This window comes from Notamacropus eugenii, chromosome 3 (genome assembly GCF_028372415.1).
Source record: "Notamacropus eugenii isolate mMacEug1 chromosome 3, mMacEug1.pri_v2, whole genome shotgun sequence".
NCBI lineage: Eukaryota > Metazoa > Chordata > Mammalia > Diprotodontia > Macropodidae > Notamacropus > Notamacropus eugenii.
The window spans coordinates 67,937,490-67,956,908 of NC_092874.1; the positions used below are offsets into that span (position 1 = coordinate 67,937,490).

A 19,419-nucleotide genomic window follows, 5' to 3' on the forward strand; every position below is an offset into this window, starting at 1 on the left:
TATGCCTTCTTGGCCCTTAAATAAATGTGATTTTTACTGCCTTATAGTCTGAAAAGGGTGCATTTAATATTTCTGCTTTTCTGGTCTTGTTTGTGAGATTTTTAATGCCCTAATACATGGTCAATTTTTGTGATTATGCCATGTACAGGTAAGAAAAAGTTTCTTTCTATTCCCATTCAATTTTTTTGCAAAGGTCCATTATACCTAACTTTATTAAAATTCTATTAATTTGCTTAATATTTTTCTCATTTATTTTACGGTTAGATTTATCTAGCTCTGTAAGGGGAAAGTTGATATCTCCCACTTGCACAATTTTACTGTCTACTTTCTTTTATAACTCATTTAACTTTTCCTTTAAGAATTTGGATGCTATGCCATTTGGTGCATATGTTTAATATTGATATTACTTAAATATCTATGGTGCCTTTTAGCAAGGTATAGATTTCTTGCCTATCTCTTTTAATTAGGTCATTTTTTGCTTTTGCTTTTCTGAGATCATAATTGCTACCCCTGCCTTTATTTTTTACTTCGGATAACACACAATAGATTCTGCTCCAGTCCCTATTTTAACTCTGTGTATTCTTCTGTTTCAAGTGTATTTCTTGTATATTGTTGAATTCTGATATTGTTGATTCTGGTATTGAATCAATTCTGCTATCCACTTCCATTTTACTCCCATTCACAATTATGATTACTATGTTTCATTTCCCCCTCTCTGATTTTCTTCTGTTTATCCTCCTCCTCCTCCTCTCTCTATCCTGTTACCCACCTAAAGTCTGGTTTGCTTCTGACTACTGCCCTCTTTTTTTTTTTTTTATCACTCCCCGCACTTTTCTCTTATCCCCTTCTCCTACTTCCTTGTTGGGTAAGATAGATTTCTATATCCAATTGAATGTATGTGTATATACATATATGTATATGTGTGTATATATGTATATGTATGTGTACTTATATATAAGTATATTAAATGTACTTATATATAAATACATATATTTATATATACACATATATGTATATACACACATATTTCTCTCTTTGAGCCTATTCAGATGAGAATGAAGTTTAAGTGTTACCTATCTCTCCTACTTTCCCCTCCATTATAAAAATTCTTCCATGTATGTTTCTTTTATGTGAGAGAATTTCCCTCATTCTTCCTATCCCTTTCCCCTTGTCCTATTGCATCCCTCTTTCCTGCTCATCCACCTTTAAAAGATCATTCCAACACGATCAACTTACTCTCATGCCCTCTTTTCTATGTAGACTCTTTTAAACTGCCCTAATAATGATAAGATTCTTAGAAGTTACATGTGTCATCTTTCTCTATAGAAATGTAAGCAGTTTAACTTTATTGAATCACTTATGATTTCTCTTTCATGTTTACCTTGATATGCATCTCTTGAGTCTTGTATTTGAACCTCAGGTTTTCTGTTCATCTCCAGTCTTTTCATTATGTCCATTTTTCCTCTGAAACATTATACTCAGTTTTGCTGGGTAGGTTATTCTTGACTGTAATCCTAGTTCCTTTGTCTTTTGGAACATCATATTCCAAGCCCCCTGTTTTCTTAATATGGTAGTTGCTAACTCTTGTGAGATCCTGACCAGCTCTGCAGTATTATTTTTTGACTGCTTGCAATAGTTTCTCTTTGAAAAATATATATAAAATGTTCTGCAGCTCTTAACATACTCTGTAAATATTAGCTATCATTGTTATCATTGCTATTGTTGTCATTAAGAAGTTGTTGCTGCCTTCTCTTAATATAAAATTGGGTTCTGGAAACTTTTTTTTTTTTTTACAAGAAATTGGCACTGTTCATTCAACAACACTGAGTCTCCCAATTCTACAAGAACTTGATATTTTCTGAAATATTTCCCCTTTTCTCATAGATTCAATTACCATCTCTATGTTGATGATGCTCAGAACTATAGCAACACATATTCTGTAAAGCTTTGCCCTAGGCTGGAGACTGAGGAAGAAGAGTTTTTGTTTCCATCATGGAAACTACCTAGCAGAGGACTGAGATATGAAGCCATATAATTATATTGCCTAATATCATGTGGCAAGTGCATTGCCCAGGATCCCACAACAAAGAAGCAGAATCATATAACCTGTAAAGTGGTGTAAATGGAATCTGCCTTTGAATGCAGTCTTGGATTTTTTTTAAGCTATGTGATGTGTGGACTAGTAATAGAATTTTCGGAAACCTAGTTTACTCATCTGTAAAATGAAGATGAAATGTTTGCAGTATCTCATAGGATTATTGCAAGGAAAGTATTTGAAAAACCTCAAAAATGTGAATTATTCTTATTACAACTCTCTCAGGCATTATTTAAATCCCAGAGAAGTGGAATTTACAAAATTAAAACTTCCATGGTGCTAACAAACCCAGATCAAAGGCCAGTGAGATTGCAAGACTGAATGAAAGAAGCCTTCACTGCAGGGGTGAGGAACCTGTTACCCTCAGGCTACAAGGCCTTCTAGGTCCTTGGGCACTGCCTTTTGACTGAATCCAAGCTTTACAAAACAGTTTGTTCTGTGAAGTTTGGATTCAGCCAAAGGGCCTCACTTGAGGACCTAGAGGACCACATGTGACCTTGAGGCAGCAGGTTCTCCACTTCTGCCAGAGACTTTACCTCTCCAAATTCAATTCCGTCAATTTTGTATCAAAACTACAGAAGGAACTCTGAATTTTGTCCACCTGAGAACTAACGTACTTGTCCTTTGTACATCCACAGCATATTTTTCATCCTAAATGGGCTTCTTCCTACAATCCATCCTGATCATTCCCCGTTAGCCCACTTCAAAGAGGAGAAAATAAATGTGATGGGGAAACCCATAACGCCATGCCATTAAAAAAATCTTTCTTTCATTAGTTTGAGTGATTCAGAGCTGGCTATATTGTTATCCTTCATATCCTTAGGAAATCCTACAGATGGTGGCACCTATGTGCAAAACTGGGTGGGCCTTAAAAGCCCCTTTAGTGACCAGTTGGCTTTTCTGCATTGCTAGAGCATTAATCTCTACATACACCTGAAAGCCTCTGCTGGCACTGCCGTTTAGCCTCTGGGTGCGGACTCTTTTGCTTAGAGTTCCACATCGAAGTGGAGAGAATCTCCCAGCAAGGTTGTCTCACTCTCTGAGATTGCCCCTCTTCCCCTCCCAAGTATCCCTCCAGAAATAATGTTTCAATCAGTCCAAGGTTGTGCAAGGGTCAAACTGAGAGCAGGCAAAAGTCCTCCGAGTCTCACTTCCCCGCCTCTCTCACGTCTGTCTGAAGGCTGGGTTTGGATGCGATGCCCACGGAACCCGCAGGGCGTGGAGGGGTTGCGTGTAGAGCCGTTAAACGGGACGCTGAGCGCGTGACTGGAGGGGTCTGGACAGCTCCGCCAGGTAGCGCTACCGTTGATTTCTCCCGGGAACAGCCGGTGGAGGCTGCCGCCCGCCCGCTCTCTTAGGGCTCAGCTGTACACAGCTCATCCGATTCCTAGGATGATCCCGAATAACGCCGAGTTACCGCCCGACAGTCGTCCGCGCTCTCCGCCGCCGGAGCCTAAATCTCTTTTATCGAAAGAGGTAGACAAGTCGGTGGCTGGCAGCCAGAGCCAAGACCGCGCCACCCAGGTCACGGCACCCCGGTGCCACACCAGCTGTATTGAGGCGCCCCTGTCGCGGCTGTTCCGCAGGCTGGGCCGTGTGGTGGCCAAGTACCCCTGGGTCTTCCTGCTGCTGCCTGTGCTGCTGTCGGCCGGCCTGGGGAGTGGCTTTATGTTCCTGGAACAACGCAAGACGAACGACATCGAGGAGCAGTTCACACCCGTGGGGGGCCCTGCGAAGGGAGATAGGAGCCTGGTCCAGGCCTATTTTCCCACCAATGACTCGTGGCGCTTTTCGAAGTCCAGGCTCACCACGGAGGGCGCGTTCGTCTCGCTCCTGGTGGTCAGCACCTCGGACTTGCTGACACCATCGGCTTGGGAGCAGATCAGATTGCTGGACACCAGCGTGAACAATCTGAGTATAAAGGACGCAGAAGGGGTCCCCTTCACCTACGCAAAGCTGTGCGCACACACGCTCTCTGGGTGCAGTCTCCCTAATCCTCTTCTGCAATTTCAGACTATACCCACGACTGTTACTTTCCCCTTCCTGAGGGTAAATAGATCCTCCGCGGCCTTTCTGGGCAACGTGGTCGGGGGCGTGGAGCTCGGGTCCGGGATAAACCCCTACTGGAGGCTGAAGACGGCTAAGGCTGTGAAGCTGGTGTATTACCTTCGTGAAGACGCAGCGCCCGACCGCGAAATGAGCCACGCGTGGCTGAACGCTTTCCTCAAGGACTTCCCGTTGGTGCTGCAGAAACTGCGGCTGGAGAACTTGGAGGTACCCGCAGGAACCTGCGGCTGGAGATGGGGAGGCAAGGCTAGGGATGGAACGTGGGACTTCCCTGTTCTAGGGTGTCACAGAGGCGCCCAGGGCACTGAGAGATGTTAGATGACTTGTTTAAGGTCATACAACCAACATGTGTCAGAGGCAATTCTTGAATCCAGATCTTTCTGGATTCCAGTCCAGTCCACTCTCCACTTAAATGAGAGTTCCAGTCTGATGGAGTCAATGACTTCGTGAGGGCTGGGTTTTTCTCCGAGTTCCCTACGGTACTTTGAAACCATCAGGGTGGAAGCTACCTAAAGACTATCTAGGCTCATCACCAGAGTGAAATAGGGGCTCTAGGCCCTAGTGTTTGTCACACTGAGAGGGTATGGAAGCATTTAGAACTGGGTACAAGAAGCTGCCCCCATCATTGATATTAGATTGGTCATGTTGGAAACACCCATTTACCTCATTTTTCTTGGTTCAAAATTGACTCTGGAAATGCTCTCCTAAGATAATAGACAATTTTTTTTTTAAGCAAAGAAGGTTGTGACTCAATGGGGAATGTGGGAGAAGAGGATGGTGCTAGCAAATTTGCATTTTACTGTAGTAACAAATAGCATCCGTATATTTATATTTCTCCTAGAATTTTTACGTTCTAAAATATAAATTGTTGTATTTCACCCTTTAAAATTTATGAACAAATAAAAATGTAATTTTCCTGATTCTATTTTACCTCAGGTGTCCTATTTCACATCACTATCCAGACAGAAGGAATTCGAAGGAATTGTGAAGGAAGTAATTCCATTGTTTTCTGTCTGCTACTTTCTCATCATATTCTTTTCAGTGATCTCCTGTTATAGGTAACTGTGATTCTTATTGTTTAAATTCTTAATTGAATATTACCTTTTCTTTTGTTTCCATCACCACTTGCTTATGAGTGAGCTTAGAAGCAACAGAAACTGGCACGAGTTAGAACTGGCACATCATATTTATCTCATTCACTGCCTTAATGGTCCTATTTTTTTCATTTGTATTGAATATAATCTTATATTGAGAGAGAAATGGAACCTTGAAGCAACTCTTTGATTTTATGTTAAATTTAAAACATTATAGCAGGAATCACTGATAAACTACATAGCCTAATTGTAACGGAAATGAGAGTTTATTCTTCCACTGTGACAGTCTTTGTTTTTCTGGTTATAAATTGTTCTCTGACTATATTGATAAAACAGAAGTTAGAGCTCTGAATTCAAAGATAAAGACCCTTATTTATTCTTGGGGGGAGGTTGTCAAAAATTATCATGGCATTTTCATCATTTTTACAAGTATATAGGTTGTGCACAAAAAATGTTTGAATGAATTTAATTTAAAAAATAATGATTAAGCTGAGCAAAACAACTATATTTAGCCCTATTTCGGTGACGTCCAAAATTAGTTTGATTTAATTTTTTCCATTCAACCAGTTATTTTAGCATCCTATATTAATTCAATAAATGTTTATCAAGCATCTATTTTTATCAAAGCATATTAAAGATTTTGAAGGAGATACAAAAAGAAAATTAATCCCTCCCCTCAGAAAGCTTACAGTCTGACAGAAGAAATTTTTCTACGCAGTTGTTATCGTAATTTACTTTTTTAACAGTTAAATAATAAAAGTAATGCAATAAAAGTGCTATGAGAGTGTAGAAGGCAGAGGGTTAGGAAGAGGACTAAGTCAAGGTGATTCTTTGAATGGCAAACCTGAGTGTCTGGAAGGATAGTACTGTCGTCAGGAGAAAGAGGGAATGCAGGGAGAAGTTGGCTTTTAGAGGAAAGATACCAAATACTATTTTAGACCCATTCAATCTAAAATGTCTACAAAACATCCCTATGGAAATGTCCAGTATGTAGTTGATATTGAGGGATAAAAGCTGAGGAAAGTGAGAGTTGGATATATAGATGTGAGAGTCATTTGCATAGAGATGATAATTGAATCTATGGAAGTTCATGAGGTCACCTTGAGAGGAAGTGTAGAAGAGGACCCAGGACAGAGCCTTGCACTACACCTGTTTAGGAATATGGAAGATTTTGATGTCTTGGCTATCCATTACCTCCAGCATCCATTCCTCTGTTTTGCTTTTAAAACCCTTCATAAACTGCCCCCCAACCTACCTTTTCCAGTATTATTCACTTCCCATACTCTTTAATTCATTCTCCAGCCAAAGTGGACTTCTTATCGTCCCTCATGCCTGACTCCACATTCCATCTCTGAACCTCTGTAATGACAATCTCCCGTGTCTAAAATGCACTCTTGCCTCACCTTGAACTCTTAAAATCTCCATTTCCTTCAAAATTTGCCTCATGTGCCACCTTCTCCATGAAACTTTCTTTATTTCCACTCTCTGCTGGTGCCCACCCCCAGAATTGCCTCATATTTGTTTTTTTATTAACTTGTACATGTTGTAGCCTCTAATAGATTGCAGAGTCTTTGAGGGTTGTTTTTGTTTTTTTACTTTGCATCCCCAGCCCATAGCACAGCCCTTGACACATAGTAGGTACTTATGCTATGGAGATGGAAAAGGAACAGCCTGATAGGAAGGAGGAAAATCAAAATAGAGTGATGTCCCAAAATTGTGGAGAGGAGCAAATGTCCAAGAAGACTGGGGTGGTCAGTAGTGTCAGATGCTACAGAAAGGTTATAAAGAATGAACATTGAAAAAAGGCCACTCAACATGATTAAGATCATTGGTAACTTTGGAACAAGCTGTTTCAGTTGAGCAATGAGGTTGGAAGTCAGGTTGTAAAGGACTGAGCATTAGGTGAGCTGAGAGAAAATGAGGACACTGACTGTAGAAAGTTTGGTGGTATATGGACTAGAAAGGTAAATTTAGAGTCAGGAAGACCTGAGTTTGAGTCTTGCTTCACATGCTAACTGCATGTCCCTAGGAAAGCCACTTAAAACTCTCTCTGCCTTAATGGGATAATGGTAACATCTACTTTGTAGGATTGGTGTGCAGATCAAATGAGATAAGATTATAGTAAGTGTTTTGCAAACAATAAAGTGTTATATAAATGTTAATTAGCCTTTTTCTAGGAGTTTGGTTATGAAATGGAGGAAAGAGCTATAGTTAATAGGGTTAAGAAGTTGTCTTTTCTTGCTGTTGTTTTTAAGGATGGGGAAACCTGTCTGTATGTGTAGGCAGCAGGGAAGGAATTAGAGATTGATTTGAGCAGCTTAGAATGTATTTGTTAGAGAATATAGAACTGCTGACAGTTTTGAGCATGTGAATGACTTTGAAACCACGTGAAAGCTCACCATCAGATCAGCACTCCTGTGCCTCATCCCTACCTAGAACTTAGAAGCAAAGGCTAAGTGGAGACCTTTCAGATGCTGACACAACTAATTCAGTTTTGTACTTGGAGGCAGATTAATTCTGTAAATTCTCCATCGCTGGTGCCTGTTACCTCAATCTTCCTCTAGCTGTCCTGGTACCTCAAGTCTGGTCATCTGGTCTCACTACCTTGAGTACAAATGGCATTCCCATAAGACCTCCTCCTTAACCCGTATCCCTATTCTGGTCAAATGTCTCCCCACATAGCATTTGACCTAGACTCCTACTTCATTGAGAAGACTGAGGCCATCCCTCAGCATTCCAACAAAACTCTATGTTACCAACTGTCTTTTGCTTACCGCAGATCACAGAAGAGTTGTCTCTGCTCCTTTCTACCTATGCCCATGATTTCATTTCTCTATGCATCTTCTGAGAATTTTCTTTCTCATTTCACCATCAATCTTTCCCTCACCTTAGGGTCATACTTCTCTGCCTTTGAACATGTCCAGGTCTCTCCAATTTTTTTTAAGTCCTTTCTTTCACCTCTGTATCTCATTCAACTACCATCCGTCCACATCCTTCCTTTCACAATTAAATGTCATGACAAAAGTTGTCTACATTCTATCTCTACTTCCTCAGTATCTGTCCTTTCCTTAACCTGTGGCCTTCAATTTTCATTACTGTATTGAAATTTCTCTCTTTAAGGCCACCAGCCATTTAGTTATAGATCAAATGACTTCCCCTCCATCGGTTTCTTCCTCCTTGATCTCTCTGGATAATTCTCTACTATTTATCATCTCCCTCATACCATATGAATTGGCCTCAGAAACACCATACTCTTGTAATTTTTTCTCTTTCTTCTCTAATTGTGTCTTCTCTGGATCCTATGCTGATATATGAACCCTTCCTCCATACTTTACTATTGGTATTTTCCAAGGTTCTCAATCTTTTTTTGTTTCTCTTGACAATCTCATTCACTTCCTCAATGGTCCAAGTCATGCTGCATTTAGCGAAAGACATTTTGAATAGACCACACAAGTGATCTTCAAGCAAAGACTGGTATATCACAGAGGGAATTGGGTTGAACTAGGTGGTTAATGGAATCCCTCCCTACTTTGAAATTCTGTGTTTCTGTGATTTAGTTTAAAACTTTGGAATTTACACTCTGGAGAATTTCAGAGAATGCCTATGCCATTTATTGACCACAAAATAAACCTAAATAGCTTTCTACTGAAAGAAGATGTGGGCCATGTTTATGCCTACACCTAGAAAAAAAGCGTCTTGCATTGCCTTTTGTATATGTCTTTGCAGATCAGTGTTGAGGGAGGCATTAACCTTCAAAAGCTAGAATGTTTGAGTTTTTGAAAGTGGGGACTTCTATAAGTTAATAAGTGTAGTTAAAGTCAGTGCTCTGAATAAATTCACTGTTTAGTGGTGTCATAAATTTCTAAGAAAACTTATTTGAATTAGCTGAAGTTAAATAGATGGGTCACTATCTCAGTAACGTTTCTTTTCAAATTTTTCAGGACGAACCATATAATCAGCAAAATGTGGGTGGCAGCGTTTGGAGTCGTTTCAGCTGGTTTAGCAGTGTTGAGCAGCTTTGGCCTCTTGCTGCATTGTGGGATGCCATTTGTTGTCACAGTTTCCAATGCACCATTTCTTATTCTAGGTGAGAAAAGAGAACTAGGATTATAAATCTGTTTCAATTAAGTTAAAAGATCTGGGAAGAAAAAAATTCCTTGAGTGAATGATTCCTCTAGGCTTTTCTCATCTACTTCTGAATTTGTGCACCAGGCCTACACAATACAATATTATTTACTTTTTTTTCTTACCAGTAAATATAGACATACAAACAAAATAAAGGAACTTCAAGCACGCAGTTATTTATGTTGCTAAGCTGTCTTCATTTAATAAACATTTATTGAGGACTTTCTATGCATCTATATATATGTATGTTTATTTCTATCTATCTCTATCATCTATCTACTGATCTCTCTCTCTCTCTGCCTCTGTGTCTATTGATCTATCTTTCTATTCTATCCACATATTTATTGATGTATCTCTATATGTGTCTGTCTTTTTCTCTATCTACTGAATTTTCTGTCTACTGATTTATCCATCTGTTTATCTATCTCAATGTTTTTGGCACTAGGGCTACAAAGACTGAAATGGAGCAGTCCCTGTACTCAAGGTGCTTACATTTTACTGAGGGTGGGAAGGATAACGTGAATAGTCAATACAAAATAGTTATCAAGTAATTTTGGTAGAGAGAGTACCAACAACTTGATGATTGGACAAGGCAACATGGCAACTGAGCTGAACTGCTAGGCATTCTTTGAGACTTAACTTTTAGTTTTAGATATCTACTTTTATTATATTTTTAAAAAAATCTTCTTCTATGCCTATTCTTTGTAGGGTTGACATAAACGGTTTTTAATGAAGACATCCTGGCTTTTTGTGATCATCCCATATTTTCCTAGATGTTCACTAACAATCCCTTTAAAAATATGTTATTAAATTTTGCCAGAGATCAATGCTAAGCTTGCTGCCTAATATTTTGATGAGCTACTTTCTTCTCTGTTGGTGATCACTGGGACAGCACTTGCCTTACTTCTGTCCCAAAGCTCTTCTCCTTAGCTCCATGTTCTCATAAAGATCAGTGATAGGGGCGCAGTAATCACAGTCCCTAGTTCTTAGAATTTAGTTAATGTTGGCCTAATGAAACGTGCTTGGCAAAGACAGGTAGGTGACCTTTTATAATCTTCCATCTTATGTTGGGTTTCAAGACCTTCTTACCTAGTTTTGTTCTGTCCTTTCCAACCCAAGGATTACTGAAACAAAATAAGAATGGAATTCAATCTTGCTTCAACTCTAACTTAGTGTGTACTCATCCATCCCATCAAAGCAGTTATGTAGCCTTTGCTAGCTTTTCATCTTCCTCATTTCCCTTGATATAAATTTTTTTTAAATTCTCCCTTTTGTGTTTTTTTCACAGCTTTGGTTATTCTGTGTTTTAGTGTTCCTTATAAGATGATATCATTTTATATTTGCCATCAGTTATCTGTCTTTGTCTTTTTTCTCTGTATGTCCTTTAAGAAATCCATGTTTGTTGATGAGTTTCTTGTGCATTCACATCAGAATCTTTTAGGCTACTTCCCTGTTCTTTCCTTGAGGACACCAAAAGTTATCTTCAGAATTTCATTCTTGACAGTTTTCCATCTCTGCTGGGCTGACTGACTTTCCCTGTAGATTTTTTGTCTAGTGGAGGTTCTGTGAACCCTTAGAAATCTGGTCAGGTTTTTTCCTTCAGAATTTAGGATCCATATTATACTATAATTATCTTTCATGGCATTCTCCTTTCTAGGGTAAGAGTTACTGATTTAAGCTATATCTATCGCAAGCAGAGTTATAAGAGATTGGTATATGTTTTTATCCTTTCATACAAGAAAAGGATATGAACTTATGGTCCCATGTAATTCTATGTTCTACATATAAAGAGCATAGTGTTTAAATAGATGGTATAGTCCTCAGTGTTTGAGTAGCAGAAGTCCAGGTTTTATTTACTCACTGTAATACCCAGATGGGAGAATACAGACATCATGATGATGATGATAATAATAGCGAATATTCATAAAGTGCTTTTAAGTTTTTCGAAAATGCTTTATATATGTTATTTAATGCTCACGAGAACCCTATGAAAGTAGGTACTGTTATTGCCCCCATGATTACCATTTTTTTTGTGTCAAGGTTCCCCTTGACAGTTTAGTGAAGCCTATGAAGTCCTCTCAGAATGTGTTTATTGCCTACATTCAGAATTGAAGGAAATGCTAAATTTCAATTAAAAGTGAGTGAAAATAAAGATGTAATTTTTCCAGTCCAAGATCATAGACCTCCTGAAATAAATCCATAGATCCCTTGGCGAGTGAAGACTCCAGGTGAAGAACTTTGCCTCTTCGGAAAGAGTGTCACACTTTTATGTTCCAAAGCTTCCACTTTTCTTCATACATTCCTTCTTCTTCCCACTTTTAATCCCCTGACAAAGGTTAGGATTTCCCTCTGCATTTTCATATAAATTTTATTTTTTTTTTGTTTTTCTTCTTGTAGCAGAGCACTGAGGATTTGTTTCTCCTGGCAGAAGGAAAGGGCCCATCCCTGACTTCATGAGTGTCTTACTGTCTACCATAATGCCTTGAAGCATTAGCCAGTTAGGGAAAGATTTCAAGGCAAAGTGTCTTTCTAGTCTGCCCAAATTACACCAGAGAATGAACTTCTTTTTCATATCTATATAAGTCCTATTAGAAATATAAGCAAACAGACAGATTTTCTGTTATGTAGTCCATTTATTTTAAGCATTCAAGTATTATAACTGTCCTACCTATCTTTAGTACAATACACGTATGTCCTGTTTATCTGACAGACAAGGGAACAGGGCCATTTAGGTTGGAGAAGAGAAGGTATAAAAGAGAAAGGAAAGGTGTTTTAAAGTATTTTAAGGACAGTAATGTGAAGGAGTCATTGGATTTGTTTTAGTTGATCCCAGCTGGTAGAATTAGGAAGTGGTTGGAAACTGTAGTCTTGGTACAACAAGAAACTTTCTGATGATTAGGATAATCTAAAAGTGGAATTATCTGCATCTAGGGGTGGTGAGTTTTTCCCTACTTTAGATCTTCAAATGACAACTGAATGACTACTTGGAAATGTTATAAAGAAGTTTCTCTACCAAGACAGGCTGGACTAGATAAATTTAGCATTCCTTCCAGCTGAATTTCAATGATTCTTCTTTGGCCATATATCACAGCTAGGTCAGATACTAATAGGTCAGATCCTATGGTAGTGGTGTGAGCTACTCTGCTATTGGTCCTCGGATGCCTTTGAAGGTTGGAAGCTCATGGCAGAATACCTTCATACATTTTCACAGTTTGATGGGACTCACAATGTGTATTAATCACCCTCTAAGGTTAAGAGACTCATGGGACTAGTAGTATCTCAAACACACCTGCCATATGGCTTACACAATCATGTTCTAATGTCTTTTTAATGAGATTTTAGGGTTGTGACTCAAGCACTATGAGGAGACTCATACATTCCATATAAGGTAGGAGCAAAAATCCTTTTTTTTTAGGATATTATGATGACATCAGTTTAAATTGTAAAATTCCAATTCAGTTTGTCATAAAGGATACAACTTGTCATTGTTAAAAATGATATTACTTTTCCAAAATTGCATTTGAATTTCTTTTACATTATCTTAATTTCCAAATGTATCTTTTCCCCTTGCTTTACCCAAAGAGGCAGTCTTTATTACCAAGAATGAAGAAGGAAGAGCAAAAAGCATTGAGTAGAACTAACCAGGAAATCAAACAAGTCCAATAGTTATGTGTAATGTACAAATATACAATCTGTACCTCTGCAAAGAAGAGGGAATTGTATAGATTGTCATTAAGAAATAGATAAAAATTTGGATCAATCTGTTTAATTTTGAATGAGCTGTTATAAACTGCAGTTCTTTCCCCCTACTTTATAGGAGTTGGTGTGGATGACATGTTTATCATGGTTTCTGCATGGCAGCGGACCAAATTCATCCATAGCCTTGAAGACAGGCTGGCTGATACGTACGCAGAGGCAGCTGTGTCCATTACAATCACCACGCTGACTGATGTCCTCGCCTTCTATGTTGGGATTATGACCTCTTTCAAATCTGTGCAGGCCTTTTGTATCTATACGGGAACAGCTCTTCTTTTTTGTTTTTTATATAACATTACCTGTTTTGGAGCATTTCTTGCCCTCAACGGTAAAGTCGAAGTCTATCTGAGCCAATTTGTCTTTCAAGAGGATTATGGCAGATGTTCATCTGTCAAAAAGTTTCTCTGTAGAAAAGGCCTTTGTCTCTCACCAAATGGTGAAGAAGAAACCCATGCAATGAATACATTCTTTAGGAAGTATTATGGTCCCTTGATCACCAACATCTGGTCTAAGTTATTTGTGGTGCTGCTTTATGCTGGATACTTGGCTGCTAGTATTTATGGGTGTTTCCAAATCCAGGAAGGTATAGACCTTCGAAACCTGGCCAATGATAATTCCTATATCGTTCCTTATTATTCAATGGATAAGAAATATTTTTCAGAATTTGGTCCTAGGATCATGGTTTTTGTCACTAAATCTGTACCATTTTGGGATGAAATCACTCGGAACAATTTGGACAATTGTATTCAATCGTTAGAAAAAAATCATTATGTGAGTGAAACATTCTCAGATTCCTGGTTAAGGGCATATGAGAAATTTTTCGAAGCTATACACCAAAATATAAATAATAGGACTGTTTTTTTCAGACACTTAGATCAGTTTTTACAATTCGTTCCACAGTATGAGTGGGATATGCAAGTTAATAGAACTGCAAGAGAAATATTGTCTTCACGGTTCTTCATTCAGTCAGTAAATGTCAGTACTGCAGTAAGTGAAAAGATGATGTTAAACCAGCTAAGAAGTACTGCTGCACAGTGTGACATTCCCCTTACTGTGTATCACCCTGCATTTATCTATTTTGATCAGTATTCTGTGATCGTAGAGAACACTATTCAAAATACACTTGTTGCAGCTGCTGCCATGTTGGTAGTTTCCTTATTGTTCATTCCCAATCCACTATGTTCTTTGTGGGTGACCTTTGCTATTTCATCTGTGATTGTGGGTGTGGCAGGTTTCATGTCATATTGGAATGTCAATCTTGATTCCATATCCATGATCAACCTTATCATTTGTATTGGGTTTTCAGTAGACTTTTCTGCTCATATTTCCTATGCATTTGTTTCTAGTGACAGTACCAGTGCAAACCAAAAAATAATTGGGGCATTGGATCTTATGGGCTACCCAGTTGTACAAGGTGCTGCTTCTACAATAATAGGGGTGGTTGCCTTAGCTGCGGCAAAAGCTTACATCTTCAGAACTTTTTTCAAGATTATGTTTCTGGTTATTTTGTTTGGGGCTGCTCATGGCCTCATCTTTATTCCAGTGTTTTTAACCTTTTTTGGAATTTGTAGCAGAGCCCATGAAGAGACTCCTTGCAGAGATCCTGACTGTCCTTAATCACTATGCTCTTTTGTAAATGAGGCCATTAAAGAAGTTGGCAAAATGTATTTTTTCTTAACTTGAAGTCCACTTTTCCCAGATGTAATGTATTGCATGATTTAGGTCAAAATCTTTTTTGTGCTAACCTTTTAAATCCATGACCATAAGAAGCAGGATCTGTCTGGGTTAAATGACTTACTCGCACCGTAATATCTCCTAACACTCCCTTCCTCAATTCCACTAGTGTACTTTTCCTTCCTTCCTTCAGTAACCATACCATCTATGGTAGTTGCAGGATCCTCATTCTCAGCACCATGCCAATTTTACTTGTTTTCCTCCAATTAGTTTTGAGACTTGATCTAATGACTCAGGCTATTGATCACTTTCTGGTTTTCTGAGTCCAAATATTGCTAGGAGGAGCTCCAGCTTTACTCTAACATTTGGCCAGTGGGCTACAATGAGCCAATCAGGAGCTTTGCTTATTCGAATAAACTCAGGATGTCCTTAGTGCTTGCCTTTGTTGAATATTCTTATTTTGCCATGGCTAATTAAATCTTCATTTTTAAAAATTATTCAGTGATTACCTCTGAGTGTATCTTTGCCTTCCAAATTGAAACATAAATTACCAAGGTCTTCCTGAGTAAGGTCCCTCTTTAATGGTAATTTAAATGGGAAGATCTTTCCCTTTCATTAATTGACTCCTGTGACCTGCCTGGGTCCCATGGAAGTCTGAGTTACATGGAGCCTGTGCTGGGAGTAGCTTGATCAACAGGTGGAACAAGAAGGGTGTAACAGGAAGAGGTGGATTTAGAGCAGAGCTGAGAGGAAGTTAGTCATGAGAGCAGTCAGAGCTAGGAAGGATGCAGGCAAGTAGGCAGCTGGCTAGCATGAGTGAAAGAGCTTGATTGTGATTTTGTTTAAGGGAGCCTGGTTGTGATTAGTTTAAGGTAGCTGGTTTGTGGAAAGCTTAAGAGAAGGAATACTTGGGGGTGGTGTTATTCTCTGTATTGTTATTTTGTGTATAGATTTTTGTTACTGTGATTTGGATTTCTGGTGTCTGAATAAATGTTTTGGTTCTGCCTTCCATGTGGAGAGTCTGTTGTGTTTCACCATTCAGAATTCCACCAGGATATTCATGACTGCCATAGGCATTCTGAATATTGCATTGGCACTACACCCTCTCATAACATCTATCCTTCCCTGCTCCAACCAATGAGTCATCTTTCTTGCCAGAGAAGTGAAATTCTCTTCATATCCAATCAACAAGCATTTTTTTTAGTTCTTTAGAAGCCAGGTACTTCCTTCTAAAAATTACCCATTCTCTTTTATTAGAAATATGCTTCTCAGAACCCTCATTTTTACTATCCCTTTTCACCAATTGGGTACTTCTGTGACCAGTAAGATGTTGTCTGTCTATTAAAATGAAATCAAAGTGACCATGAGATAATTATTAACTTCATGCCCCTTCTCAGTAACTCTTTTTAAAAATTAATTAATCTATTTTTAGTTTTCATCATTCACTTCCACAAGATTTTGAGTTTCAAATTTTCTCCCCATCTCTCCCCTCTGTCCATCCCAAGACAACATGCATTCTGATTATCCCTTCCCTTAATTTCCCCTCCCTTCTATCACATCCCTCCCTTCTCCTATCCCCATCCCCTCTCTTTTCTTGTAGGGCAAGATAGATTTCTATACCCTATTGCCTGTATGTCTTATTTCTCAGGTTCATGTAAAATAATTTTTAACATTCATTTTAAAAACTTTGAATTCCAACCTTTCTCCCTTCTTCTCTCCCTACTCATCCCCGCTGAAAAGGCAAGCAATTCAATATAGGTTATTCATGTGTGGTCATGTAAAACACTTTCATAACAGTCATGTTGTGAAGGACTAACTATACTTCCCTGTATCTTATCCTGCTCCCCATTTATTCTACTTTCTCCTTTGAACCTGCATCTCCTCAAAAGTGTTTACTTCTAATTACACTTCTCCCATTTGCCCTCCCTTCTGTCATCCCCCATCCCCTGCTTATCCCTTTTCTCCCTACTCTCCTGTAGTGTAAGATAGATTTTCATACCAAATTGAGTGTGTATGTTGTTCCCTCCTTAAGCCAAATGTGATGAGAGTAAGGTTCACTCTTTACCTCTTACCTCTTCCCTCTTCACCTCTGTAAGGGGTGCTGACTGCCATGCCATCTGGGATGCCACACTGATGGACATCAGGTAAACTGAGTCTGGAGCAGGGAAGGGTGAACAAGATGGCGCTGGAAGGGACAGCCCCATCCCTGGTTTGTGTTCTTTACTATAGTTTCGCGTTTGTTTGTGTGTGTTGCCATGGTTTGTTGGGCTGACTGGCAGACTATATAATCAGAGTGCTTGCTTGAATAAATTGGAGTTGCTTCATGACCCACTCTCCTGCCTCATTCTTTTACTCGCGAGCTCCACAGGAGGACGAGCAGCCTGCTGGTCAGGCATAAGACTTGTTCCTCTTGGTATGCTATGCTGTCACCATAGCAACTTGGCACCCAAACTGAGGCCATAGGCAGGGGGAAGGAGCAGGGCTGGAGGCTACATATAGCCCAGCCGAGGGAGTCAGGTCCCTCAGGAACCTAGATGGTCAGGATTCACAGAGTCCAGTGTACAGGAGCTATCAGGACAGGGTCAAAAGCGGATACCTGAGTGCGACAGGAGACCGTAGCCTGTCTACCTCACTGAGTGCCTCCGGAGTGCCTCCGAGAAGCAGATGCAGGAGAAGACGCACATCCAGCTCCAGTGAGACGCAGTGTAACCATGAGTAAAATTGAAATGGGGCAAAGCTCACAAAAGTTGAGTCAGGGTCAGTACACATTCTTTTTATATAACATGCTGAAGAATGTGTTCATAGAGGAAGATGGTGGCAAGGCAGTGCAAATGAGAACATTCACCACATCCTCACAGACAGCCCCGTCAGAGAGAGCAGTACAAGAGCAAACAGCCCAGAAAGGCAGCCAGCATCTACATATCCGAATTTACCATTAGAACAAAAGAGATGGCAGAACAGACAGACGGTGCAGGATTTGCAGGACAGTATTAAAGAACTAACTGATAAATTGAGAAACCTACTGAGGAAAGAAAAAAGAGTGAGTTGGAAAGAGGAACTTACTGATAGTGAGAAAAGAGAAAGCATGAAATATGAGAAAAGGGGACTTTTGATAAATCTATTGCAGAATGGGTGTGGAGAATAATGAATAGGGATCTGGGCCATCTGGATCAGATCCCATATATCAGCATCTGGATAGATTTGATTCTCCGTCCTAACCCTAAGGTCTCTCTAAAGCCTCCCCTTCCTGTTAAGATTTAGGCGCTACAGCACAACCATTAGCCAGCATTTTAATTATCTCATGCCTTACCTAAAAGAGAGAAGTTTTTGTATATGGGATACAACCAAAAGGTAGTTATTCTGGTCATATTTAAGTGAAACGTCACTCCTAATTGGATGTTTAAGACAGGTCAGAATTTGTTGTATTATTTGACACTAAGGCAAATTGGGAAAATGCATAAATCTGAAAATGAAAAAAAAAAAGGTACCTCAGAGATGAAGTTTTGAAACTCCCAAGTGGAAAGGAGGAGACTAGGTGCCACTGGACTTTGTTCCAGAGCCTCCCTCACTTCCACTTGCAGTTTCACAACTTTTTCTTTCAAAAACATTTTTAAGGAGTGGATACAGATGCGAAATATTCTTGAGTAAAAGTTAGAACCATCAAGATTTCTATTTTACTCTATAATCCAGAAATGGTGTTAGAGAAAGCAATTTGTAATCTGAATTTTGTTGAAACTAAAAGATGTTGGAAAAGTTGTGTAAAGTCAGTTATGTTATTTAGAAAACCAGGTATTTTTACCTTTGCCTGTTAAAGAAATGACAGCTAAAAAGTTGCTGTTTTAATGCTAAACCTCAAATTGTTAATTGATTACTATGTGTGGAAAGAAACGAATGGAGTAATAATTTATTTAGACTGGTTCTGCCCATTCAGAACAGTCCTCCTGTACCTTTGGGGTTGGCAGGCATGGGATCCATGCTAATTCCTTTTATTTTGTAAAACTGCCAAGGCCGCTTTCATGTGGACAAGGTCATCAGTACTAAGAAAATTGTTTGGCTTATATAATTCATAAACGATGAATGTGACTTGCTCAAAAGTTGTAATATATAGAAAGGATTTTTAATAATTGGCTTTTATATCAGGACAAGTTTTAAATCTGAGAAGGAAGGATCTTAAATGAAATCTCTTATGTATGTGAGTCCTGTTAATCTTCATTGCTTATTTCAACTTCATGGGAATACAAATAACTATATCTGGCTTTAAGTTGGGATTAGTGAAATTTGCTGTTTAAGGTAAAAGCATTTGGGACCATAAATATTTTTGTTTAAGTTTGAATTTGGATATAGTTGTCTGCATTAAATCAGTATCTGAAAGAATATGCCACAAGTTACTCAGAGGGTCTGTGATCCTGCATCCTGTACTGTTATCAGGTGAAATTTGTATCTGGAGAGGAAACACCTAAGGGACAATTCTAGACTCAATCTAGGATGGGATCCTCCTGGTCAGTTTCCCCACTGTGTACTTTTATAAAGGAATGTTTCCCACCTGACTATTCCTGAGTCTGGCTATAATACAGATACTGCATGATTGGAAAATTTCACTCCTATCTG

General features: G+C 39.1%; 1 protein-coding gene across 1 annotated transcript; it reads left to right on the forward strand.

The window, feature by feature from the left end:
* The first annotated feature begins 3,267 nt into the window (after positions 1-3,267).
* LOC140532843 (patched domain-containing protein 3-like) lies at positions 3,268-15,822 on the forward strand. The gene is made up of 4 exons (XM_072651811.1): positions 3,268-4,369; positions 5,099-5,220; positions 9,198-9,343; positions 13,199-15,822. Exons 1-4 carry the CDS (start codon positions 3,488-3,490, stop codon positions 14,752-14,754), a joined length of 2,706 nt encoding a protein of 901 aa, XP_072507912.1. The 5' UTR covers positions 3,268-3,487; the 3' UTR covers positions 14,755-15,822.
* The last annotated feature ends 3,597 nt before the right edge of the window (positions 15,823-19,419 follow it).